The sequence below is a fragment of the Aspergillus vadensis genome (genome assembly GCF_003184925.1).
Source record: "Aspergillus vadensis CBS 113365 unplaced genomic scaffold BO88scaffold_11, whole genome shotgun sequence".
NCBI lineage: Eukaryota > Fungi > Ascomycota > Eurotiomycetes > Eurotiales > Aspergillaceae > Aspergillus > Aspergillus vadensis.
The window spans coordinates 350,108-376,377 of NW_020292049.1; the positions used below are offsets into that span (position 1 = coordinate 350,108).

General features: G+C 51.3%; 8 protein-coding genes across 8 annotated transcripts; 6 read left to right on the forward strand and 2 right to left on the reverse strand.

Annotated features, from left to right (window-relative positions):
- Window positions 1–265: 265 nt before the first annotated feature.
- On the forward strand, window positions 266–1,393 carry BO88DRAFT_404840 (Sm-like protein LSM2). The gene is made up of 3 exons (XM_025706728.1): window positions 266–445; window positions 530–780; window positions 891–1,393. The coding sequence occupies exons 1-3, from the start codon at window positions 432–434 to the stop codon at window positions 920–922; spliced, it is 297 nt and encodes a 98-aa protein (XP_025562924.1). The 5' UTR covers window positions 266–431; the 3' UTR covers window positions 923–1,393.
- Window positions 1,394–1,836: 443 nt separating this feature from the next.
- BO88DRAFT_462493 (DNA cross-link repair protein PSO2) lies at window positions 1,837–4,406 on the forward strand (the record flags this gene model as incomplete). The annotated part of the gene is made up of 2 exons (XM_025711219.1): window positions 1,837–2,733; window positions 2,784–4,406. The coding sequence occupies 2 exons, from the start codon at window positions 1,837–1,839 to the stop codon at window positions 4,404–4,406; spliced, it is 2,520 nt and encodes an 839-aa protein (XP_025562925.1).
- Window positions 4,407–5,214: 808 nt separating this feature from the next.
- On the forward strand, window positions 5,215–6,860 carry BO88DRAFT_453582 (cytochrome P450; the record flags this gene model as incomplete). The annotated part of the gene is made up of 2 exons (XM_025710755.1): window positions 5,215–5,513; window positions 5,606–6,860. 2 exons carry the CDS (start codon window positions 5,215–5,217, stop codon window positions 6,858–6,860), a joined length of 1,554 nt encoding a protein of 517 aa, XP_025562926.1.
- A 357-nt stretch (window positions 6,861–7,217) lies between these two features.
- Window positions 7,218–10,004, reverse strand: optB (small oligopeptide transporter, OPT family). The gene is made up of 2 exons (XM_025704859.1): window positions 8,185–10,004; window positions 7,218–8,128 (listed from the first exon to the last, which is right to left on the reverse strand). Exons 1-2 carry the CDS (start codon window positions 9,878–9,880, stop codon window positions 7,464–7,466), a joined length of 2,361 nt encoding a protein of 786 aa, XP_025562927.1. The 5' UTR covers window positions 9,881–10,004; the 3' UTR covers window positions 7,218–7,463.
- A 2,393-nt stretch (window positions 10,005–12,397) lies between these two features.
- BO88DRAFT_443790 (C6 zinc finger domain protein) lies at window positions 12,398–15,368 on the reverse strand (the record flags this gene model as incomplete). The annotated part of the gene is made up of 8 exons (XM_025710050.1): window positions 12,398–13,050; window positions 13,114–13,647; window positions 13,698–13,957; window positions 14,009–14,452; window positions 14,507–14,842; window positions 14,905–15,011; window positions 15,103–15,160; window positions 15,214–15,368. 8 exons carry the CDS (start codon window positions 15,366–15,368, stop codon window positions 12,884–12,886), a joined length of 2,061 nt encoding a protein of 686 aa, XP_025562928.1. The 3' UTR covers window positions 12,398–12,883.
- A 1,926-nt stretch (window positions 15,369–17,294) lies between these two features.
- Window positions 17,295–17,967, forward strand: BO88DRAFT_453585 (uncharacterized protein; the record flags this gene model as incomplete). Its single annotated transcript, XM_025710756.1, has 4 exons — window positions 17,295–17,459; window positions 17,514–17,606; window positions 17,671–17,880; window positions 17,959–17,967. The coding sequence occupies 4 exons, from the start codon at window positions 17,295–17,297 to the stop codon at window positions 17,965–17,967; spliced, it is 477 nt and encodes a 158-aa protein (XP_025562929.1).
- A 1,942-nt stretch (window positions 17,968–19,909) lies between these two features.
- Window positions 19,910–20,860, forward strand: BO88DRAFT_404849 (GFA family protein). Its single transcript, XM_025706729.1, has 3 exons — window positions 19,910–20,359; window positions 20,439–20,647; window positions 20,705–20,860. The coding sequence occupies exons 1-3, from the start codon at window positions 20,239–20,241 to the stop codon at window positions 20,783–20,785; spliced, it is 411 nt and encodes a 136-aa protein (XP_025562930.1). The 5' UTR covers window positions 19,910–20,238; the 3' UTR covers window positions 20,786–20,860.
- Window positions 20,861–21,308: 448 nt separating this feature from the next.
- BO88DRAFT_388351 (putative citrate synthase) lies at window positions 21,309–25,680 on the forward strand (the record flags this gene model as incomplete). Its single annotated transcript, XM_025704860.1, has 11 exons — window positions 21,309–21,520; window positions 21,564–21,761; window positions 21,812–22,561; window positions 22,617–22,699; window positions 22,750–22,822; window positions 22,986–23,241; window positions 23,289–23,595; window positions 23,776–24,158; window positions 24,222–24,522; window positions 24,814–24,918; window positions 24,980–25,680. The coding sequence occupies 11 exons, from the start codon at window positions 21,309–21,311 to the stop codon at window positions 25,678–25,680; spliced, it is 3,369 nt and encodes a 1,122-aa protein (XP_025562931.1).
- Between the last annotated feature and the right edge of the window lie 590 nt (window positions 25,681–26,270).

A 26,270-nucleotide genomic window follows, 5' to 3' on the forward strand; every position in this document is an offset into this window, starting at 1 on the left:
AGCTAGTATACTACTTGATTGATAGTACCAGTATATACAGCTCGTAATCTGCTGTCTACATACCCCAATTAACCCTACCTATTTTACAAAGGGTAGACACCATAACATGCTCCACTCCAACAAACGTACCCAGAAAAATTCAGTGGTGATTCCACGATTAAATGTCATACCCAGCCTATAGCTGACATGTCCATCACGTGACCCCGTTACAATGCTCAACACCAAACCGCAGCATCATACCCGCAGCTCCAGATAATCGCATATTCCTCGTCTTCACGTCTCCCACCGCCAGCCCCTCTAGGAAAGGATACATTCGACACCTCCTTACCAAATCTTCAGCGGCCAATGCGCTACTAGTTCATTCCCCAACAAAACCACAGCTCCGACCGCATCAAAACCCCTCCAATTCTCCCCCACTTCGCACCGCAACCATGCTCTTCTTCAGGTAAGAAAGCCCCCGAGATCCTCAAAACGAGCACCAAGGCAACCACGGCTAATACTTCCCATCATGGGCATAACTACTTCGCAGCTTCTTCAAGACCCTTACCAACCAAACGGTGACCATCGAACTCAAGAACGACATTCGCATCCGCGGCACTCTCAAATCCGTCGACCAGTACCTGAACATTAAGCTGGATGATGTCGACGTTCTGGATCTGGATAAATACCCGCATTTGTCGTCTGTGAAGAACATGTTCATCCGTGGTAGTGTGGTGCGGTATGTTATGCTGCCGAGGTCGGAGGTCGATATTGGGCTTTTGGAGGATGCGACGAGGAGAGGTATGCTTTCATCCCTGGTTTCTCTATCGGATTGAAGGAACATAGATGTGTCTGTTTGATTTGAGCGTGTTTTGGGTTATGGATTGCTAATATTGGTGTGGTATGAACAGAAGCTGCGAACCAGGCTGGCAAAGCTCGGTGATTTCGCTTTGATAGATGGATTGTTGCTTTGTTCGTTGGGTTTCTTCTACGGATGGGATTAAAGTTTTCTTTTATGTATTTTTTCTTTCTATTTCTTCTTTGATTTGCAGATTTAATCTTCACGATGTGATGATATTTGTCGTTGTCATGCGGGTTTCACTTTTCATTATGTTGCTGATATCCATGGTTAAACATGGCGGAGAGAGAGAGAAAGATAGAGAGGAGGAGGGTCTGCGTGGATGCAAAGCATGGGGCCAGAGCAGATTGGCTGGACGGAGTACTACTCCTTCGATTGGGGCTGATTTACGGTGCTCGCAATTGCAGATGCTGAATGATGGTGATGATGATAGGCACACCTGCATACTACATCTACTGACTACTAGAAAGTACATGTCAGTGGGAGGACGAATAGGTTTACTGGGTAAAGCTCTGCTGGACACATGATAAAATGAAAAAGAACGGTGTATGCGGATACCTAGTAGCTAGGATAAAAATGAATGAAAAACAAGTAACAAAGCCCATCCACCTACCACCATAAGTCAGTACTCCGATACCTTTAACTTGATATAGTAACAACCGCAAATGGAAACCAATGGGTGGAACGGTCACCTGACTTCGTGTCGCGAAAATCGAGTCGAGTCTCCGCCGGCCGCGCCCGCGCCTTATCTCTTTTCGCCGCTTTGGCTAATTCGACCAGTTAGACTGCCTCAGATTCTACTATTCTCCGCGCTCCTCGATTGTACGAGACAACCATCTGTACAGATACATCATACTTACACTGTATTATTTTCACGACTCGATTTTGTATGAATATGCTTTGATGCTGCCAATCCGTTATACGTACCCATACCCTTACGCATAAATTATCCGCCCGCCCGCCACTTTGACCACGCGATAAAACACAAGACTTGAACCATGCCTACGCCATTCCCACCTCGAAAACCATCTACGCCGTCCCGGTCAACACCGGCGAAGTCGAAATCCACGAAACGCAACACCAGCCTTCTCAGTTTCTTCCAAAAGGCGGACGGGCCGCCGAAAGCTACGTCTCGGCAGTCGCGGATCACGCAGTTCGCGACAAAGGCGGAGAAGAACAATACGACTGGCGATGAAGGGTCTTCGGGAGTGAGGGGTGGCAATGGGGCTGCTGGTGCCGGGGGATTGTTTTTGGAGGATGCGAAGAAGGTTGTTAATTCAACGAGTGGAGGAGACTATGTGAGGGAGAAGACGCCCGAGGATATTTGGGAGGAAGAGGAGAAGGATGAACGGTTCCAGGAGAATGGGGGCAGTGTGAAAAAGAGGAGGGTTGGGGAGGCTATCTCGCTGGAAGATGATGTTGACAATGGGAGTGGGGAGAATAAGAAGAAGACGGAGAGTGAGAGTGGCGCTGAATCGAAGTCAATTCAGAAGCCATCTCGGTCAGTCAGTGGACCTTTCATTGATGAATCGGACAGTGAGAGCGAGGATCTTGAGCAGTTCAGGGAATACGAGAATGGGACTGAGAATGAGATCGGGGTATCGGATGGGAAGATTAACCCGGCGGACGAAACCCAGGCTCCCGCAGTCGATGTCGACACACCACCGGTAAGAGAAGCCACGAGCCACGACGATGATGATTACGCGAATTTTGACGATCTTGAAGAGGACGAGTTCCGAGGGGAAGAAGACTTCTTAGGTGCATTTGACGATGATGAGGATTTTGATAAAGACGACATTGGACTTGACGATAGCGGGGTTTCGGGTGAAGACTTTGGCTGTGAAGCGCCTGTGTGTCCTGTATGTCAGGCTGTTTTGACAGGCTTGTCCGAGACGGTAAGTTGTGCCGATTGTGTCTTCGGTGCTGGTGGTAATGGTTGTTCTAGGATGTCTCGGTCCATGTCAACGATTGTCTTGATGGGAAGCCTACGGAGTTGCTGAAACATGAGCCAGAGGCGGAACCAGACACCGACCCGGGACCGGGACCGGAGTTGAAGTCGTCGAAAGGAATGAGTCTTGCCGACCGGGCTGCTATCGCGAGACCAGCGCAGCGTGACCCATATGCCTCCGGCGTCGCAGGAACGCGGTCGGCGTTTTCGAAGCTCATGGCCGGCAACGCGGAAGATACAGCATGGAATGCAGCGGCGGCCAACGAGGTTGCATCCCGTGGCAAACAGGCTTATCAACGGACGTGTCCTTTCTACAAGATTATCCCTGGCTTCTCCCTCTGTGTGGATGCATTTCGATACGGAGCCGTAGAGGGGTGCAACGCGTATTTCCTCAGTCACTTCCACAGCGATCACTACATCGGCCTCACGGGGTCCTGGCGCCATGGACCAATCTACTGCAGCAGGCCTACGGCCAACTTGGTGTGCCAGCAATTGAAAGTCGACCGGAAGTGGCTTGTACCACTCGAGTTCGAACAGAAAATGGAAATCCCGGGGACGGGAGGAGCGCAAGTGACCTTGATCGAAGCGAATCATTGTCCCGGGAGCGCCATCTTTCTTTTCGAGAAATCAATGGGATCTGGCCCCTCGCAGAGGACACACCGTATCCTCCATTGTGGTGACTTTCGCGCCTCGCCGCTACATGTGCAACATGCGCTTCTCCGCCCGGAGATCACTGACCCTGCAACCGGCAAGGCTCGCCAGCAACGAATTGACGCCTGCTATCTCGACACTACCTATCTGAGCCCCAAGTACGCATTCCCAGGCCAAGAAGATGTTATTGCAGCTTGCGCGGACCTGTGCGTTGAGCTCGACCAAGACGCCAATGATACCAACGGACGGGCATTCGGACGGCCAGTCAATGGGAAAAGCGGAATGCTGAGCAAGTTTGTTACGGCTGTGACTGGATCCCGCCCGTCTCCAACGCAAGGTAGCAGTCCTCCGGGGCGGCTATTGGTGGTGATTGGGACGTACAGCATCGGCAAGGAACGCATTTGCCTGGGGATTGCGCGGGCATTGAAGAGCAAAATCTACGCAACGCCAGCTAAGCAGCGGGTCTGTGCGTGCCTCGAGGATGCTGAGCTGTCATCGCTGCTGACAGACGATCCCACGGAGGCGCAGGTGCATATGCAAACGCTATTTGAGATCCGGGCGGAGACGCTGGCGGACTACCTGGACTCGATGAAGCCGCACTTCACGCGGGTGGTGGGCTTTCGACCCACCGGATGGACGTATCGACCGCCAGCTGGAAGAATGCTGGACAACCCACCGGTGTCGGTGGTGCTCAACTCGGCGCATTGGAAGACGCCCTTCTCTGCGAAAGACCTGGTGCCACAGCGGGGGAGTACGCGGGAAAGTGCCTGCTTTGGAGTGCCGTACAGCGAGCACAGCTCATTTCGGGAGTTGAGCATGTTCTGCTGTGCGCTCCGGATCGGACGGGTGATACCCACGGTGAACGTGGGTAGCCGGAAAAGTCGGGAGCGCATGAAGGCGTGGATTGAGCGATGGGAGGCGGAGAAGCGGAAGAATGGATTGTACCGCGTGGAAGGAAGTCGCTGGTAGGGAACAATAATTGATCATAGGTAACGCTACCAAAGGATCAGGAAGGATTCCCAGAGGCGGGTCGGGGCATGTTGCCTAATGGGGCAAGTGAGGAGTAGTGCTGTAAGTAGTTACAAGTCACGAACTATGTACATAAATACCTTAGTCATGAACATAAGGGTGTCGTCCTTCGCCTCCCCGGAGTCACGAGATCAATAATTAGATACCAACCATGGCCGTTTGACCATTGGCATCGCTCTCACTGGCTGTATCCCCAATAATCGCCATGGATCCATCCAAAGTATGATCCCTTTGGGTGAGGATCTCCCACCAACCCCACGGGAATCCTCCAGAGTATCCAAAGCATATATGAACAACCGAGCACAAGCGGGGGAGTGCAAGGGGACCGGCGCTGCAAATCGGCTGGCAGATCAGTCGCGGCTCAGCAGAGACTCCCGACTTTCCCTTCCGTTGCCTGTCTTTGCCTCGGGGATCCAAGACTGCCCGTCTGCCATAAATATGCGCGGTGCTTCAACTCAAAAATAAGGAGGTGGACAATTCAAACCAACTTCTTCTCGAACAAGAATATACTCATCTTCACCCATGGCGATATTTGAGTGAAGTGGTTTAGTGATTGATACCTTCTCTTGATATTCATTACCCTATAGTTGCTTATTTCCCCTTCGGAGGTAAATTGGTCTCCTTGGCACCCACATTCCCGGCTGCATTTTGCGGCTGAGGAATTGCTTCTCCCTCACTGCATTTGCCGATGCTAACTTCCGAGCTCAACCAGCTAGACTAGATACCTTCCCACCCCACAAAAACAATCATGCTCGCCCTGCTCCTGTCACCCTACGGGGCCTGTCTGGGCCTAGCCCTGCTAGTCCTCTACTATCTTCTTCCTTACCTACAACGCTCTCACCTTCGCGATATCCCCGCCCCTGGTCTGGCCGCCTTCACCAATTTCTGGGTGCTCCTGCAAACTCGTCGCGGTCACCGTTTTATCGCTGTCGATAACGCTCACAAGAAATATGGAAAGCTCGTTCGCCTCGCCCCCCGTCATACCTCCATCGCCGATGATGGGGCCATCCAGGCTGTCTATGGCCACGGAAATGGTTTCCTGAAGTCGTACGTGCCCCCCTCCTCTCTTTTACTATCGTTCCTGGCTATCCCTCGCATATGGAAACGTTTCCCCGGAAGCTAATCAACTCTTCTTCCAGTGACTTCTACGACGCCTTCGTCTCCATTCACCGTGGTCTCTTCAACACGCGCGACCGCGCGGAGCATACCCGCAAGCGCAAGACCGTCTCCCACACCTTCAGTATGAAGTCCATCGGCCAGTTCGAGCAGTACATCCACGGCAACATCGAGCTCTTCGTCAAGCAATGGAACCGCATGGCCGATACCCAGCGCAACCCCAAGACCGGTTTTGCCAGCCTGGACGCCCTGAACTGGTTCAACTACCTGGCTTTCGACATCATCGGTGACCTGGCCTTCGGCGCTCCCTTCGGCATGCTCGACAAGGGCAAGGATTTCGCCGAGATGCGCAAGACTCCCGACTCGCCCCCCTCCTACGTCCAAGCCGTCGAGGTCCTCAACCGCCGCGGTGAAGTCTCCGCCACCCTGGGTTGCTACCCGGCCCTGAAGCCCTTTGCCAAGTACATCCCCGACAGTTTCTTCCGTGATGGTATCCAGGCCGTCGAGGACCTGGCTGGTATTGCCGTCGCCCGCGTCAACGAGCGTCTTCGCCCCGAAGTCATGGCCAACAACACCCGTGTCGACCTGCTCGCCCGCCTCATGGAAGGCAAGGATGGCAACGGCGAGAAGCTCGGTCGCGCCGAACTTACCGCCGAAGCTTTGACCCAGCTCATCGCCGGATCCGATACCACCTCCAACACCTCCTGCGCCATCCTCTACTGGTGCATGCGCACGCCCGGTGTGATCGAGAAGCTCCACAAGGTCCTGGACGAAGCCATCCCTCAAGACGTCGACGTCCCCACCCACTCCATGGTCAAGGACATCCCCTACCTCCAATGGGTCATCTGGGAAACCATGCGCATTCACAGCACCTCCGCTATGGGTCTCCCCCGTGAAATTCCCGCCGGTAACCCCCCCGTCACCATCTCCGGCCACACCTTCTACCCCGGCGACATTGTCTCCGTGCCCAGCTACACCATCCACCGCTCCACGGAGATCTGGGGCCCCGATGCCGAGCAATTCGTCCCGGAGCGGTGGGACCCCGCCCGCCTCACCCCTCGTCAGAAGGCCGCTTTCATTCCCTTCAGCACCGGCCCCAGAGCCTGTGTCGGTCGCAACGTGGCGGAGATGGAACTCCTGGTCATCTGCGGTACGGTGTTCCGTCTCTTTGACTTCGAGATGCAGCAGGATGGTCCTATGGAAACGAGAGAGGGTTTCTTGAGGAAGCCCCTCGGACTGCAGGTCGGTATGAAGCGGAGACAGCCTGGTTCGGCTTAGAACGAATGGTTGTGTTGTATCCACCAATGGAGGTATTCGAAGACAAGAAAGGAAGAAGCCGTCCGTCCCCCGTGCATAGAATATTTCCCGGAGAAAGGGGGGCGCGCGCGACGATGGAAGAGATTCGATTCTGATGTATATGTATAAGCGAGTTGCGAGAATGGATCAGTATATATATTTATAGCTAGCATTCATACATGCAGTGAATGACATGATGAGATGATCAAATTCATTATCGATGTTTTTTCTTGACACGGGTCTATTCATACAGTGTTTTCTTCTTCCTCTCCACGTTCATACTGAAAACAAACTGATCATTATTAACTAACTTACACTCCTTTGAATTCCATATGATCCATCACACGTCTTAAGAAATAATCCTTAAATGAAGACATCATCCATCAAACCCCATAAACAAAGCAAACTGATATGTCACAAGTATTCACATTATGGATTACACTAATAGCTTAGCAGAGATAGGGGTGTCGTGATCATAGCTGCGTAGCATATACACACAAAAAGAAGAAGAAAAGAAGTCCATCCACCTTTCATCATCATCAATACACACATCCCAACATACACCTCATCCAATCCTGCAACTCACTACCAAGTCTTCGGTCCAAATGTCTGGCCCGATGGCACGATCTTCTGCACCGCAGTACCCGCCATATCCATAGTAGTACTGGTAATACTAGTACCCCACCAAGTCGGGAAACTAGTACTGGTCAAATCGAGGGTCAAGAAAATCAGGATGGTACACAAATCCAATCCGACATCCAGACCCGCCGACAGGACATAGTTGTAGTGCATCCACCAGCCGCGCCAGCGGTCCCGGATGTACTTGTTGAAGATGAGACCCACCAGGCCCCAGGTGAGATAGTTGAGGGGGGTGGCGGGGGGAATGAGACCCGCACCGCCGAAGATGAGCGGAGCGTTGAGGAAGCGGATCTGGCTCTTGGGGTACATGCGTGCGCCGATGTAGATGAGGACAGGGAGGATGGCGCCGGCGAGCCAGAACCACATGAGGCCGGAGTAGAGCTGACCGGGGGAGAAGATGCGCTGGGGTCCGATCAGACCCCAGATCACGGAGGCTTGGTAGAAGACACGACCGTTGGGGCAGGAGTAGTTGTCGGCTTGGGTTTCGCTGCAGACGTCTTTGATGGTGGCGAGACCCCAGTTCATCACGGCGATTTGGACGACCGAGGACCACAGGGCAGCGATCATTTGGGCGGAGAAGGTGACTCGTGGGGGGAGTTTCATGTAGTGCGCTGGGTAAGGGTTAGTGGGAAGGTTGGCTTCTGGGAGTGGATGGATGGGTGCTTACCTAGTTTCATGTCCTGGTTGAAGTAGAGTCCTTGGTACATGCTCATGTAGCCGTAGGTCTTGAACAACATCATGGCCATGGGCTTTCCGGGCTGGATGTAGCCGACAATGAACTCCGTCAAGACGTTCAGACCGATGGCGATGTTGGTGGCGGCTTGCACGATACCAATTGGCACGTACCACACCACTGCCATGATCAGAGAAACGAAGAACGCCCACCAACTCAGGTGAGTGGGGTATCCCAGGACCATGCCCAAGCCAATTCCAATCATGATCAGGGTGACTGCGGCATACCACCAGAGGGGCACCGGCTTGTACTTGGACATCAGGCGGGCGTGAACATCCTCCTCTTCCTTGCCAAAGTTGCGGAAACGCACCCACAGTTCTTTACCATGGAACAGACCGGTGTGAATGAGAATAGCAATGATGGTCGCAAATGACAGTCCGTAGCAAAGACTGAAGGTTGTGGACAGGAATAGTGGCGAGTATTCCTTGTACGCCTGAATATTGAGAGTGAAGTCACTGTTCATGATCCTGGACACATTGTACTGCGCACCAGTGTTGTCGTAACTGTTCGAATCGCTGATGGGCAAGTACTCGAACCACCACATGCCGCTGTAATGCATGCCAATGGTGACGATCCAGAAGAAAATGAACATACCAATAAGGGTGTTGGCAATGGCGTGCCACGGGGCGATTAGGGGACTGAAGTTGAAGCCGGAGATTTGCGTCCAGTCAAAGGTCATAGGGATCAGAGACAGGCCGGTATCGCCGCCAAAGAGCTGGTTGATCACGGCATTTTGGGGTTTGATCCAGGTCACCCAGGCGAAGACACTGAGGAACGGGGCGATGACGCCGGGAATCCAGTACCAGCAGAAGGACCCGATCATAACGTAGAGGAAGAAACGGTACTTGCCAATCCTCCATCCGGCTACCTTGGTGGGATCGGGCCTGCTGTGGTCATGAAGCGCCGAGAACAAGGTGCAGTTGATCAGATTGGAAGGCCAGATCATGGCCGCCGGAGTGACCAGGAAGCGGTGGAAGAACCCAGCCATACCAAACCCGAGCATCTGAGTCGAAATACACATGAAGATTTCAAATGCCCATCCGAAACGCTGCTTGTAGAAGGCACGCTGGGCCAATAAGACGTCAGTCGCATAAGCAGCACCACCACCAAAGGTAGCATTGGCCATGACGACAATGAGACAATGCTCCTTCTTGCTGAAGGGGCCGGGGTTTGTGTTGCACTCGATTCCAAAGACGCGGAACTTCTTGCTGGGAACGAATTTCGCCCATGCGACACCAACAGGGTAGGCGACAACCTGGGCAACGTAGGAAGGAATAACAATGTAGGGGTCACGCATGGAGAACAGCATGTTAAGCGCCGAACCGATAGTCGCAAAGATCAAACCAATGGTCCAGGCACGAATGGTGTTGGTGTGCCCTCCTTCATCGTAGTTGGGCACGGCCGCACGCACCTCAGGGTACGGCGAGTTATCGAGGAGCTCCTGCGTGATGCCCACGCGGGCACCCTTGTCATCTGTATGAAGGGCCTCATCGATCTCATCGGCAATATCGTCGGGAAGGTTCGGATCCCAATGGTGCTGTTCCTTTAGGTTCTTGAGATGGACGGTGGCTGCCTCCGGGGAGGATTCATCAGCCACCGCCGTGCTGAAAGCCTGCTCCTTCTCACTCATCGCGGCAGTCGACGAGGAAAAGCACGAAGAAAGGCTTGGGGAAAATTCAATGAAGATGATAGAGCATGCGCGGAGCTCTTCCACTGGTTCAGAGGAGAAAACAACGGAATCTGGAAACGGGGGCGGATGAAAGCATCATATAACCACTCAATTTACCCTTTCCTGGATCGCAACGACAAGAGGCGCAAATAGAGCCGACGGTAACCCGACGCCTTATCGGACTAGGAAATAAATTAAACGAGCTGGTGGCGTCCACTGATTGCGGGAGAGTTTATCTCTCCAGTTATCAGCTACCCCAGTCTGTTCGCCATGTTCCGATGTAACCTGAATGTGTCTTAGCTTTGGTAGTAGTTGGATTGGACTTGAGACCAGTCGTGCGTTAGCTAGTAGATCCAGCCAGTGGCGGACTTGAGAGCGCATTCGCCATTGTCAGCCCATGCACGACATGCACGGCCCTCGAGGAATGCTTCCATCCCTACCCTCCTTGCAATTTGGCTGCCTAGGCAATTACAGATGAGGGAGTCTCATAGTTTGTTCGCGCAGAGCGATAAGTTGCACCGAAGCGCATAAGGCGGGCCCCTCCGGTGAAGGAGCTAGCCCCAGAACCTAATAATTGGGGCAAAAGGAAGTCCTGTCCACCGTCCGGTCCGGTGAGCCAGCTGAATCACTACTAGTACAGCGGAAGAGCTCGATCGCAGTCGACCCAGGTGGGGATTTGATCATTCGAGCGTTCTCATTGACGGGAATTGACACGCGACCAAAGGCACACGTGCACTTGATTCGGCGATTTAAACCAGGAAAGAACAAGCTACCACTAGGGTGACTGCAATACGTCTGAAGGGGGGGGGAAAGGGTGCCCTTGACCGGAGGTATGTCTCGGATGTGAGCGAAAGGATCGGGGGTTGGGTTGGTGGCAAGATGGGAAAAGAGACCACGCAAGTGGTTGTGCTGAACGAAGAGGGATTCCAATGCAAACCAGTTCCTAAGAGATAAAGAAAAGATTACCAACGAATATCGGCGGAAAAAGCAACGCTGATACGGCGGCAGCAGAAGGGCAAGACACTATGGACACTTTCCCCGGGTCTGGTCCGGCGGACTAGCCCCTTTTGCACCAGGCTTGTTTGCGATAAGCTAGCGAAGCGCCGGCGGGCTTCACACGGCGAATTGGCTGGCGCAAATGTATTCGAGCTATCGTCCACACGGCTTCAGCGAAAGCCAATCGGGGATTGTCTGGACTTGGCAGTGGTCTAGCCGAGGTTTTTCCTTAGATGTTCTTCTCTCATCGCGTGGCATTCTTCGTGTTTTCGCTCTTTCCCGTGCAGAATTCTTGTCGATCGACTCGGTCGCGCCGTGGACTGGGGCAAAGGTCATCCCAGTGTCATCGAAGCCACTCAGCACGAAGATCGCATTTCCACAGTGACATGACGAGGACCACAGTTTACTCCTGTTCTTCCGTTATCATGCACTAGTCCTTGACAAACCAGCCTCAACCATTGGACAATGCGCGGACTGTTTTTGGGGCGGGCGGGGACGGGGGGTTGAAATGGGACTGATAAGCAGCTGAGCACTTCTAGACATTGAATGGACACACTCAATCCCCAGATTGGACCATGCCAGACTAGTTGCAGACCAAGTGTATCATATGGACGTAAATTAAATTAGCACCTGCCTTCTTCCGCTTAGTTGGATAGTGTGGAAGAGCCCTATCCACCCCCGTCGTCTGCCACTAACGGCACGGCGGGATGCACCGTCCCCAGTTAGCCTTCCGGGCTGCATGGAATCATGGAACATGGCATTTCGCCATCAAGAGGGGGTAGAACCTCATTCTCGAACACCCCCCCTGACTACTGACTATTAAAGGATTGTCCCCCTTGCTGATGCCATGTAACCCCGATTTAGTGCGTGTATGTGTGTGTGGCAGGGGTAGTTGGTCAGGAAGCAACATGAGTCAAGTGAGAAGAGAGGGAAAGAGGAAGGAGGCGAAATGGAAGAAAGAGAGAGACAACCAACCGGTTTAGCCTGGAGTCACTTGACCGCTGGTCATCCTTCCCATTTAGCGCCAACGGCCTGCCTGACTGCCCGATCTCCTTTGTTTCACAACTTCTCTACGGTAATTGCCTATTCCCTTTGCCTCTCCTGCCCCTCATCCACCCCCTCCCTTTCGAGGTGCCTGTGCACTCTCCATAGTTCGAACGCCTTTTTATACTTTCTCTTTAAGCGAGCCTTCTTCTGCCGAGAAAAAAAAGATAGGCGCAGCCACTGGAAAGCCACCAGAGGGCTGAATGGAGTGCTGACTCCTTGGCATGTAGCACGAAGATTGGCATATCAGCCGATTACGCGAGGGCAAAAGTAATTTCGAAGGCAACAATATTGGATGTAAAAGCAGAGCCAGCTAATTCGAGGAGCATGGGCTCGCCACGAACCATTGAGATGAGTTGGTAGCGACCGTTGCGCTACATCTCCAATCTAGCCCATTTGCTGGATAGACTAGAGGACTCGATCTGTGGTGGGTACCGTGTCTAACGGATACGAGGTAGATAATGAAATATCATACAAGATAGGGACCCATATCGTGCTTATAGTTTAGCCGGACGAAACACCTATAGCAGCCATGATTACAGGGACATGCACACCCATATACGACGACCAGGCACTCAGACGTCCGGTAGGTCCACCACATATGCCAGGTTTGCTTTAGCTCACTGGACTACCCGGGACTCCGTTGGGTCAACCGGCTGGCTTGAACCTTATGCTTCTCCATCCCATGATCTGGCGTTTCCTGTAGCCCCCAAACCCCCCTTCTTTTATCTCAAGGCTATTGGTGGGTTATGTTGGCTATAGGAATCACGCGATAGACTGCCCGTCACTTCGCCCCTGTAAACTGATCGAATGATGATCTTGCATCGAGGGTTGAATTCTTGCGAAGCGGTGTTCGGATTTTGCTATCCTGGGCGTTCATCCTGATATTTTTCCTCTGCCGCAGCTCGCAAGCATGTCAGTGACTTACAGCGGTCCGTACGGTTCGGTGGGAGCGAAGAGAAACTCATCCGTCAACGCCCATTCAAAATCCGCCTGGAATTGCTCGTCAAAATACGAGAAATCTGGCCGGTCCGTAGAGCCTCCAGGCGCGGTCCCTGAAGTCCCTGGATTATCGCGGCTTGCATCGGTGCCTATCGTGCATGAGAGATGCGTCAGTAACCGCCCGTATCTGTTATCAGAATGCATAGCCGTACCTTCAGGGGCAATTGTTTGGGAACTGGCCGTGCTATAGAACTGGGGGTCGAATTCTTCTCGCCACCACCACACCGTATCGATAACAGGACTGACAACCAACCGGCTCCGAATCCGAAGAGCGAGGTATTCACTCCCATCTGCCTTCCGGAACGCTTTGGTGCTATTCCATAATTGGCTTAATACCATGACCGTCTTGGCCGCGATATCAAAGTTGTGAACCGACATTTGCTTGGCCAAGTTGATTGCAGTGAAATAAGATGACTTAGCCTTGTCAACATCCATGGTAGCCCAATGTGGGCCTTTCAGTACCCGTAGAAGGGCCGAGGACGCTAGAAGCAGCGCATAATTCATCTGGATGGGAGAAGTAGCAAAGCCGGCCATGCTCTGTCCCAGATTGTGTATGCTGTTAATGGTATCACATGCAGCTGTCGTCAGAGCTGCAAGACAACCCGATGAGAATGAACTGGGATTGCGGAAAAGTTGAAATATTTGGACACTCAAACGACACATGCTCGTAGCAAACCTATCGTACGCTATATTGCTTTAGCTTCTGTGATTACTGACACGAATACAACAGGCTTACCTGAGAAAGCCTGTGCCTCCAGATCAAGCGCTTGGTCATCATACGCCCGTAAGAGTATATCGAGCGATCTCTCTTGCTCGGGAGATATGTCCCGGACCCCGAGCTCCTGTACTGCTGTACTACAGCGAGTTTTCAGATCCTCACATCTCAGTTCAAGTACCAACGACGGGGAAATCCTCTGAAACAATGAATGTTTCATTTCCCCGTCCGGTTCCAGATTCGCTAGAGAGCGAGGAGGCTGTCCTTTTACTACACACGCACTGTACCCTTTTTAGTATGAAGAAAATGGGTGTCCTGCACCAAACACGTACCGCTGATAGACGATAACGCAATGAGCCCAAAGCTCTGATCGTCTGATCATTTCTGCTTCTGATGGGGCAGGAAGTCTCTTTCTCTTAGAAAACTCATGGCTGGACATCGGGATGTGTAAACCATTCTGCATGGCAATGTGTAGAAGCATGCCGCTTAATGGAAACGTCAAGTCCGCCATATTAGCATCTTTCGGGAATGGCCACGTTAGAACGAGCAGCAGCCCCTGAATGCTGTGCCACGCTGAGCTTCCCGATACGATCGAGAGGAAGGCCATTTCGTTCACAGTGCGTGCAAGAGCGGTTAGCAAGGTTGGGTTTTTGGAATAGGTTCGGGATGCAATCCCGACTATAGACCAAAATAGAAATGGTGACTGCGTATAATACACGTTTGGTGTGGTTTCCGGGTCAAGGATTGGAAGGAAGGAGGCATATTGGTGGAAGAAGCTGTTCCACATCAGAAACGCGCAGAACGACACTCTCGGGCAGAGGTATACTCACATCTGGAAAAGCTCGTCTATCTCACTTCCGGTAAGGTAAACGTTGTTCAGCGAACGGGGCTCCGTTGCATCAGGGGCGCGTACACCTGAAACCATCTCCGGCCCTGGTAACGACGGTCCTAGTCCAGGGGAAGGTAATATGTGTTGCGAACCTTCAACCGGGGGTGTATGCGACTGAGTATGAAAGATCAAGTCGCCATCGGCAGTTGCTGCGTTAACTCCCATCTCAGCCGCGGCCGTTAGCATCGCGATGGGTGAGGGTCGAGAGGGGTCAGGTTGTGTATATCTCAGTCTTCGTCGCAGCTCGTCTGTCTCTTGTTCGAGCTCGGAGAGCCGCCTGTTGTGAACTGGTCACTCTTAATGCCCTTTTGTTCCTGACAAAGTCCAGATTCAACCTACTTGCGTTTATGTTCCCGACGAAATGGATCCGATATAACACATTGGATGTTCAGCTTTGAACAACGCGAGCACGCCTGAGTGGGATTCAAGTAGGCGTCACATTTTGCCTGCGTGATTCGGTTAGAGACAGTTATTCAGAGATACAGAAACCCAATTTGGTCATTATAAGAAAGACACTCATGCTTTAACACTCCATACCTTCTGCTGCCTACACTCAGTGCAGGCCTTTTTACCTCGTTTCACCGATGGTGAAGGTCTATTATCCAACCATGTTAGTAATGATTATATTGGAGGATTACGATAACTTACGTTCGCTCGCTAGATGCCATTGCAAATGAAGCGTCTTGCATTCGGGCTCGAGCTCTATGATCCGGCGGCTCATGCTGCTGTTGTTGCGATGATGGATGATGGAGACGCCGGCGGCCAAGATTTGGCTCCGGAGCAGCACGCGGAGATAGCGCCATTCTAATCTCCGACAGAGTGAGAAAAGTGAAGTAGTCGGAAGTCTTGGAATGTAACAACTTACCTGACGAAGTTAGTGTAAAGCCAAGATATAACGGAGATTTATGATTATTACTACTTACTAGTACTATATCAGCCCTTGACGCAGTAATCAAAAGTACTAGGGGCCTAACTGCTAACAAAAATGACGGTTAGTAATGCTGAGATCTCCGTCGCGTCATTGCCCGACAAAATATATATTAAGGCGTACCCACACGCGACGGAGAGATGCTTTAGTAATTTGAACTGAGAAAGATACGCCTATCCATAACCAGTCAAAAAACCATCTAAACTGATTCTTGCTGCCTAGAGACCCCCAAATGCTTCCATTGGGAAACTCTTGGCCATCAAGCCCTGTTGTGCCGGAACCGGCTTTATGAATCACGGGAACCCGGAAGAAGGCGCACTGCCATTGGCCCATATCCCGGTACCGGCTTGTGCTTATCGCTATCGCTGTCTCTTGGCCTGCTAAGAGTACTAGTAAGTAGTTCATTCTATTGCAACCCCAGGTTGGGATTCATTGGTACATATCGTATGCGAAGAGAAGATATAAGGGATAGATTTCAGTCCATCACCTGCAATAATCATTGGCGGAAGTCCAGCAACGATATATTCAAGAAGCGATGGAGATAAGTTATCATGATATATTGAATCAATGACCGACACACCAACTCCATACGTAGTATCCTTAATCTACCAATGAGGACATTCTCCCCCAACAAGGGAAGGATGCCCCAATTACTACCATAGTAGCTCCTAGATCTTTGCTCCAAGATTTAGCTAAAGTGCTCATGGAGTGACTTCAGTCCCAGTGGCTTGGATCGAATGCCAGCTTGAGATGAGGTCATCAGAAAGCCACATGCCTGAACCACCATCAACAGTAACACAATCTGCCTCCCTTTTCCTTCCATCCCCTATGGTTGCTGATGCGGTCAAGCGCATATGTAGCGTACCACCCCATTGGTACAGTACTGTAACCTCTCAAGTAACACGATTGTAGATCGGGTCGGGACGCATGGGTAGTGGGATTTCCACTGAAGACCTGCAAGTTGCCGGCCAGGTCTTCAGACTTAAGATTCTATATCAGACCATACTCTTGGCGAAGTATGATGTTACTGTGCCACAGACGCACCAGAAGGTTGCTGCTACACTGACTGATGTGACGTGACACTCGCGGAGGTGCTTGCGTGTCTTTTGGAAATGTTGCAATCCAAGCACTCGGGCGCTCGTGGGGCAGAGTATCTTCGTAGACGGATATCGTTCATGAAGGTGTTTCGTTATGAAACTACCTCATACTGTTGGCTTCGTGATGGAAGTTGCTTTGAGCTGTCGTTCCATCCATTAGTCTGTTCAAAGCGCCATTTGTCCAAGGCGCAATTACCGGACAATAAGACAACTGGGTGTGTAATCATAGTAAAGTTTGTTTATAGCGTTATGTGAAAGAAGGCGCAGTGACGACAAAAGACCATACAGACTATATGGTAGTAGCTAAAAGATTAGTAGTATTTGGGTGGAGCCAGATTCAAACATTGTATGGAATCGTATGGTGGGTGTCTTTCGGTTGTCAGTAGAGAGGTATCCTGAAAGCCAAACCACAACACTTGAGCCAATCTCTGTTTCTAGAGACTGATAACAGCTTTGTCATTCTCAGTGGCATCATTATACCCATGCATCTGCTTACTATCCATGAAGGATTCCTTTTTGAACCTGACGTGCTTCGGGGTGGCGAAAGGAGATGAGGCGGGCATAATGCTTGATTTATTAATACAGTGAGACATCACCGCTATCCCAACGGGTCGATCGGACATATAAACATTGGCATCCATCTGGGTCAAACAACATGTAAACATCTCATTGAGGATAACACAGTAGTCATCCGGCGATTAATCATGTCGTCTGAAATTCCAGATATTCCTGAACTGAAGCGTGCCGTGGAAAGCGGCCAGCGCATTGGCCCAGATGATGTCTCTGCTTTGGCGCCGAACGAGAGCAAATTGACCGGTGGTGGGCCGATCAGGGGTGGAGCAGCAGGTGTGTTCATAGGTCTAGACGTTGTGTCGTTGCATTGACCCAAGTGCACAGCGACGGCACAACGCCTTGCCATGTAGCAGATGAATTTCGATAAGAAACTGGAGGCTTTCTTGCGGAAGCCACAGAGCTACATAACACAGGAGGATGCTCGAGAACTTCACACAGAGGAGGTAAGGACATTATGGCTGCTCTTTCTGAAATAATGAACATGTCTAATTAGTATGTCTGATGTAGGGTCGCGCCTTCAACAAGCCACCTGGTCCTGGGTCTGTCTCCGCGCAGATTCGATCGATAGCAGACCGTAACGAGGCCCTTGGGGTCCCTGCTATGCCGGGAGAGGTACCAGTGTACATTACGACGGATGAAGCGAGGGAGGCTCAGCATGCTGAATCGACAATATATGGCGGACAAAATCCACGCGTTGGGATCGCGGCACAGATGCATGTAGGTGTAAAAAAAGTCAATATGTTGAGGGACATTACCTGTCCGTGATCTCGAACATAGCTGATACTAACTAACTAGTTAGTCTAGAGTGCTGCTGACAAAATCGAGCATGCATATCGGGGCCAACTCGGGTACCTTACTAAAACTCAAGTTTGACAGAAATTCATCACAAACAAATAGTCCACGGCAAGCAGGTACACCGAAGTCTACTAGTAGATATGATGACAGTTTCAGATCGAATTCGGTATTGTGTTTATCTTATACGTACCAAGTATGACTACTAGTAGTTTGCTACACTGTGCAAGTTAAGCCACATATTCGAACATCTGTGCATCAGATAATCAATGAGTCCGAGGCATGTCTTAAAACAGCGAACGGATGGCTAATTTTAGCTTCTGTCATTTCTACATAACATTATCAATTGTTGTGCAAGCCTATCAAGTCACAATGAATGTTTTACAAAGCACTACGAAGCCAATGCTATGAGCTGAGGCTCGCATTGAGATGCATCCCTTTCTGTGAGTGGCTTCCGACAACCGAAGACTACTAGTATGGACTAGTTGAAGACCAGTCGGTAGCTTGCCATACTGTCATAATTATTCCATGTGTGATCATTGACCGCCCTTATCACACCTCTTTCCCAAATCCATATCTCGCATGCCTTTTGCTCACTAGACACCCTGTATTCTAAGAGTGTAGAATACATAGGCAATAATTGGGCTGGGATACTTGATTATGCATGGCTTCGCATATGCAGAGTGATCAAATGCATTTGGGTCCTACCCAGAGAGGTTATATTTGCGTAGATGCCAATCGGCTATTTTGTTTTGGAAACCGCATGAGAGCCCGATTGATGGTGAACTGAAGCTGTCACATCCGAATCTCTACGTCAAAACCAAACATGATGCAGTGGCATACTCTCTGCAGCTCTATTTGGGGGCCATCCTTTGGATGATCGCACATCTTGCTGCACAGTTAGCGCCATGCCCCAGGCGTAAGCCGAGGCCATGAAGACCGAACAAACCCAGGGGCGATATTGAACGCGGGGACGAATGTTTGCCCTCGGTAACGATATACAAGTTTCTTCATGTCGACCTACATACCGTGCTGAACATGACAGTGCCCCAGAGGACAGGGTTTCAGCCCGAGCAGATGATAGGTCTATTCACGGATCAAACTTGATATCTGCCTAAGTAATTATCAAGCCTTCCGGGAGATTGTGCTGCATACGCGACTAGGGATGTTGAGCAGGGATACCCCGCGCAGATCTGATATTCGCCCAAATTTTGGCATTCGGTGAGCAGATAATTGCTTTTGCCGGCACAAACACACACACTATGACTCGGAGCTCACGCAAGGTGTGGAGTAATGCGCAGGAAGCGTCTTGTGCTCGGTTGACCGGATACTTCACACGGGCTTCGAGGTGACCTCAACAAATCCCCCGCCGACCCGCGTGTCGCGAAGCTGTCGGCCAGCGATCGGCGGCCAGTGCTCCCCCATTCGGGACGAGGAATCTCAAATCTCCACGATTATGGACTACTAACTCAGAGCACATTGCCGGCCATCTCCGGGGTAAAGCGTGACAAATCTTTGTCCGGAAAGAGTAGGATGGAAAGAGGGACCAGCACTGCACCTTATCCGGTCAGCATGGTTTGTGGACTAGATTCGACACGTCTATTGGAACAACTGCCCACACCATTTCGGGATGGCGGCATGTCAAGTGTGCGATCAGCACCCTGATTGATATGGGGCAGCTGGAGGATGATTGGTGAGAGTGCAGGGCAGTGCAGTGAGGGAGTAATTGGATTCCGGCGTAACTCCGTAACTACCGCGGCTGTTGCGAGACCTGCTCTGAGAGAGGGAGAGAGAGATCCACCCGCTGGAAATGGAGTCCGAGAAGGTGAGCAAGGGGACTAGAGCAGAAGTTTCTTTCGAGGCGCAACAAAGAAAGGAAAGCAACCGTGCATCGCATCGAGGGACGAGAAGTGGAGAAACTTGGAGAAGGGAGAACAGAAGGAACCAAGCAGAGAGGTTGTCCCGTGACGCAAAGGCGCGCCCCTCTTCAGTCATGACAAATTGTTGTTTTCTCAGACGGTCGCGGCCAACGCCAATTCCAGCCATCCAGCCATGTCGTCAACGAGAACGGGTTTCTACCTCCCCATTGCCCATCCGGATCCTTGGGTGATAATCTTCTCAACATCGTGGATGGGCAAGATGTCAGCTATAAATACGTCGCCTCGTCTTCCACTTTTCTCGAGGGTCCTCATCTCGTGAGCACCTTGGTCGCCTTCAGTCTCTCCTTCTCTCCAATCAGCATTCTCCAATACCCTCCAAATTCTCCATCCAATTATTGCCAGAATGCCTTTGTCCGGCCACTGCCTGTGCAAGGCTGTCACCTACACTGTGGACGTCGACGCACCCCTCATCGTGGGGTACGATCATTGTGACGACTGCCAGCGTCAAAGCGGGTCAACCTACTGTAGGTGTTCCTCCTTGGCTCCCATCCCCCTAGTTCGAACTAAGCAAGGCCGTTCCATGGTTACTGACCTTCCCAACAGCTCTAGTTGCCGTTGTCCCCAAGGACAAATTGACGGTCAATGGACCCCTCAAGAAGTGGTCTGGAACAGGATCCTCCGGCCATGCGGTGCACCGTCTCTTCTGTTCGGATTGTGGTTCACCCATCGCGCACGATCCCGACGCGGCCCCAGAAATCATCGCCCTGAAAGCTGGTACTTTTGACACCGAAATCAAGAAAAACCTCAAGCCGGTATGTTCTGCGAACCCCCTTTAATAACCTAGCTACTCATCTAAATTCCTCTTTCAGGACACCGAGATTTGGACCGTTAGCAAGCTTCCTTTCTGCCAGGAGCACTTGGAGAAGCCTTTCAAGAATATGCCCGAGTAAGCAAGCACCGAATGGAGGCTTCACAAAACATGCTATGATATGACGAATATTATGCAATGTAGTTAATAATGAAACAATTTTGTATTCATCGAATTCAATCTCGTTTCTTGGAATATCACACCGTTTAACCAACCAGTTCCGCTCGCTAAGAGGCCTGTAAAGAGTGAGACCTGGCCACCAGCGTTGAGAATCGGTGTTTAAGTGCCCTTGAAAATGGTGTGCCACGACGGAATAAGGCATAGTACCACCATGGCTGATTGCCATATACGCGAGAAATTTACTCCGGAAGAAGCCGAGTAAGCTACGACGGACGACTGGAACATTGGGGACGGTCAATACTTGGGAAGCAACACTGTCGAAAACTTGGAAACCCGAGACACTTTGTTATTGCAGGCATCTGCCATCTACCGGGAAATTATGCCACGGTCCCAGACGATCTTAAGATTATGGTTTCGCCAACATTGCGGTGCATCTATGCCATAGACCGCGACTAGCGAACCCGCTACGGAGCATCGTCAATTCAATGTCCTCCGGAATACTCTATGTCAAAGACTCGCGCACCGATGTGCAATATGAGATCCCAATCCGGAGAAATGCCGTCGCGGCCGTGGATTTCAAAAAAATCAAAGGCCCAGGAACGGGAGCCGACCGTGCAGATCAAATCGCTGGTGGCCTCAGGGTACATGACCCTGGGTTGAGAAATACTACTGTTGTGGAGACAGCCATAAGCTTCTCGTACGAGTTCCACTGCAGTGGCGGAACGACCTGACTGTTTTAGGGATCATGAGAGGAGTTTGCTTCTTTTTCGCGGCTACAGCTTGGAGCAACTTTGGGAAAGCGATTTCGAGGACGTACTGCATCTCCTTGTTTGGGGATCTTATCCAACAGTGCCGCAGAGGAATAATCTCAGCCACGAATTGACAGGGGCCATGCTAGCCGTGTCAGATGATGTGCAGAGAACGATCTGGAGCCTTCCGTAAGTAAATCCGATCTGCGTCTGCCATCGCTGATGAAGTGTCTGTCTAGAGGCGCCTCGTCGCCGCTGCCGCTCATTGTTGCTGGCCTTTCGGCTTGTCTAGCTAGTCATCCTGACATGATCCCGGCATCGCGTGATGCTAACATGTATCGGAATAATCCTGAGGATGCCGACCGTGCAATAATCCGAACCGTGGGTGCCTACGCTGTGGTATTTGGCCTTGTGAATAGTCACCGGAAGGGTCTACGATTTACGCCGCCATCTCGGGGAAGGTCATACTATGAAAATCTGTTTGTGATGGCGGGACTTGTGGACTCGAGGACTGGTCGTCCCGATCGTGTCAAGCTGTCTTGCTTCCGGCGGTTTTCTATCCTCAACTCGGACCACGGAATGGCATTGACAGTCTTCTCTGCTCTGGCCACATCATCATCCTTGACGGACCCTATCTCCTGTTTGATCACGGCCATAGGCTCGGCGTGGGGACCGCTGCATTTCGGCGCCACGGAATCCGCCAAGAGAACCTTGAGGGATATTGGCCAGGCCGAGAATATACCACGTTATCTTCGCGACGTGAAGCAGGGACACGTGAAGGTGTTTGGGTATGGCCACCGCTCGTACAAAGGCATCGATCCGCGAGTGCCGCCAATCCAATCCATATTGAAGGATCTGGATATGTCTGCAGACAAGCATTTTAAACTAGCCGAGCAGATTGAGAGAGCTTGTTCAAATGATGCCTACTTCAATGAGCGGGGGCTGTACGTGAACGGTGACTTCTACGGACATTTCATCTTTACAGCCATGTACGGCGCCCGAAGGAAAGCGTTGCTCGATTGGACCCACTGCTGACACGTGTAGTGGCTTCGACCCGGAGATCATCCCAGCGGCTATGTTGGCCCAGCGGATCATGGGGATTATGGCGCATTGGCGGGAGTACATGCGTAAGCAGTGATGCGACGGTAGGATATCGGGACTTTCTAACAACCTACAGTGACACGCGGCAAGTTGTTGCGGCCATCACACATCTACACAGGGGAGGCAGAGGAAAGACTACTGCCGAAATTGTAAGTATGGTTGAATGGTATATACGTCAGTTGTCACACTAGGTGATAGAGCAAATCATGGTTTTCACGAGCATGCAATATTCGTCTAGAAGTAAGGTAGTCTTGGCTGGGATAACTGGAATCCTCCAATCTCGGTCATAGAGGTGAAGATCATGTCAAACAGTCAGCAAAATCAAGCCACTCTGGTGGCAGCGAGCCAGCCTGCCACCGAAGGCACACCTCTGCTGGCTGAACAGCCAGCGAAGAAGCCATACTCGATTTTTACTCCTGGCCAGAAACGGCTCATCATCCTAACCGCCGCGCTTGCATCCAGCTTCTCACCACTTTCCGCTAACATCTACTATCCAGCTCTGAACTCCATTGCTGCAGACTTGCATGTAACTAGCTCGCAGATTAACTTGACAATCACAACATACATGGTACGCGTGGACGTCTTTATCAACGGCTATCTGCACTGACCGAACAGCTATGTCAAGGTCTCGCCCCAGCCTTTATGGGATCCTTCGCGGACCAAGCCGGCCGTCGACCTGCCTATATTCTTTGTTTTGCCGTCTATATCACAGGTAATATCGCGCTTGCCTTGCAGCACAGCTACCCGGCACTGCTGATCCTTCGTGCCATCCAGAGCTGCGGTAGCAGCGGCACCGTCGCGCTCGCTTCTGCTGTGGCTGCAGACGTGATAACATCCGCTGAGCGCGGTACTTATATGGGAATCACGTCTCTGGGGATCATCCTTGCGCCGTCTGTTGGACCCCTGGTTGGGGGGATCCTGAGTCAATATCTGGGTTGGCAGGCCATTTTCTGGTTTCTTGCAATAACCTCTGGGGTATTCTTTGCCCCTCTCCTCATCTTCTTTCCGGAAACATGTCGCAAGATCGTAAGTGATGGCTCCATTCCACCATACGGCTGGAACCAGTCTGGCCTGGCTTGGTACAGACACTGGCGCAATCCAGTACCCGCGACTACCAGTACTCCGGGCCATAAACCCTCTAGAATTACCCTTCCTAATCCTTTATCGACGTTGCGCCTTCTTTCGCACTGCCCAACTGGGCTCGTCTTACTGTCCAACGGCCTTCTCTTTGCCAGCTACTACGCTGTCACCGCTGGAATCCCATCACAGTTCAAGCAGACCTACCATCTGAATGACTTCGCAATCGGACTGGTCTTCGTTCCTGCTGGTGTGGGATCCCTTCTAAGCACAACCTTCAGCGGACTCCTGCTTGACTGGAATTACCGGCGTCTACAGGGGCAGTTCGGGTCTCCGATTTTCCAAGCGCACCGGCACGGAGCATTTCCAATTGAGCGGGCCCGAATCCAAATTTGTCTCCCATTGACGGTGTTACCCCTCATTCTTGACATTATCTGAGGATGTTATTGACTGATGAATACCATATCATAGATGCTAGCAGCCTTGTCTATTCTAAGCTACTCCGCGCTCATGAGCCTAGCCACGCCGACCCTCTCCCACGCCCTTGTCCTCATCTTCGCCATCAGCTTCTCCATCACAGCAGCCTACAATATCATGAATATTCTGATTGTGGATTTGTACTACAGTACACCCGCCACAGCCATGGCGGCGAATAACCTGGTGCGGTGCTTTCTGGGAGCAGCAGCAACAGGACTAGTAAATCCAGCCATGGTACGCTGGGGAAACGGATGGACATATGGGTTAGTGGGAGGAATGGTGGGGGCAGTAGTGTGTCCGCTGTTGGGATGGGTGTATGTGAAGGGAATGGCATGGCGATGTGCAGATGAGAGATATAGACCGGTATCAGAATACTGATAGGACAGCCGATTGCAATAATCACCGGTCGACAATATTTCCCGTTCTGTTACACTGAAGTCCACGATAGTATAATATAATAAACAGACTCAAATCAAAAGCTCACATACATGATATCTCGCACACTTTCTACCGCTACACCTGGTACCTACCATTCCAACCACCATCATGAACTACTATCTCCTCATCTCCCTCCTCATCCCTCTAGTCACTACCCAAATCATTGACCCCCTTCCACATTATCCCCAGACCCTCCATCTCCACTACCCCAATACCCCATGGATCCAACCCGGCGACACCCTCCAAATACTCGGTATATCCTCTCCCCACCACCTCCCCTTTCCCCACACAGCTCCTAACCCAAGAATAAACAGACACAAAACCCCTCCCCATCCTCAGCACCCAGCACCTCCCTCTCCACCAAACTTACACCATCCTCTTCCTCGACCTCGACGTCCTCTACAACCACACCACAGCAACCGTCATTCTGCACTGGTACCAGCCCGACCTAATCTCATACCCCAACAACAGCAACATCCTCCTCCCAATCCCCCAAATGCCAACCAGAAAACCAGCAGCCTACATAGCCCCCCAGCCCCCTACCAACTCTCACCACCGATACCTCTACCTCCTGTACACCCAACCACCCAACTACACATTCCCAGAATGTTTTGAGCACATATTCCCACCTACAGCGGAGGCACGAGCTGGATTCGACATGAAACTCTTTGCAGATGCAGCGGGGCTGGGCACGCCCGTAGCGGGGAATTGGTTTTATGTTAGGAATGAGGTTGATTTACCTACTAGTAGTGGGAGTGAGGGAGGGGTGGCTACGTCTACGAGTATCAGTACGGCTACAAAGACGACGACTTCAATGAGGTGGGTTGAATGCGATTTTAGCAGCAGCAGCAGCAGCAGCATTAGTACTTCTGTTTTCACCACTAGTACTGTTATTGCTGCTACAACTACAACAACTCATCCACCCAGCGACTCCCCCACAGAAACCACGCTAGCAATGAGTAACAACATGGAAGAAAGCCAGGCCCAGGCCCAGGCCCAAGCCCGACTCAGCTAGCAAGCACTATAGCCTAAATCTGACCCAACAAGGCGGTATGGGTAAAACCTTACTTTCTGAACTAAAAAGACAAATGAATGAATCAGCACGCACGAACCATCTACCATATTCGTAAAAGAAACCATACCAACGTAACACAGCCAAGGGGATAGACCTACCTTGTTGGGACGCTCCAATCATCAGCAGCAGTAGCAGCAGCAACCAAAGCTGAGCAAAACATATGACAGGCATATACTACACTACACTACACTAACACTGAGTCCTTTTCACTCTACACATACACAGACAAAGGCAAGCCATCCGGTGGGGAGGGAGGGAAGGATGTCTCTCCCCAATCATCATCATGCAGAGGAGGGGCAAGAAGGGTGGTAGGACAAGCAATTAGTAACTCAGAACTCAAATTCAGAATTTCTGGGCATATGAGACAAGTGAAAAACAGAGTAATCTTCTTTGGGATCAGCCTTAGCGGTCGAAAAAAGGCGCTGAGTGGGTAGTAGACTAGTAGGTAGTAGTAGCAGAAGGGTCGTGTGGAACGTGAAAAGATTTCTCTCGCCCATGTAACCTCGACTTTAATCACCCACCCGTCGTCC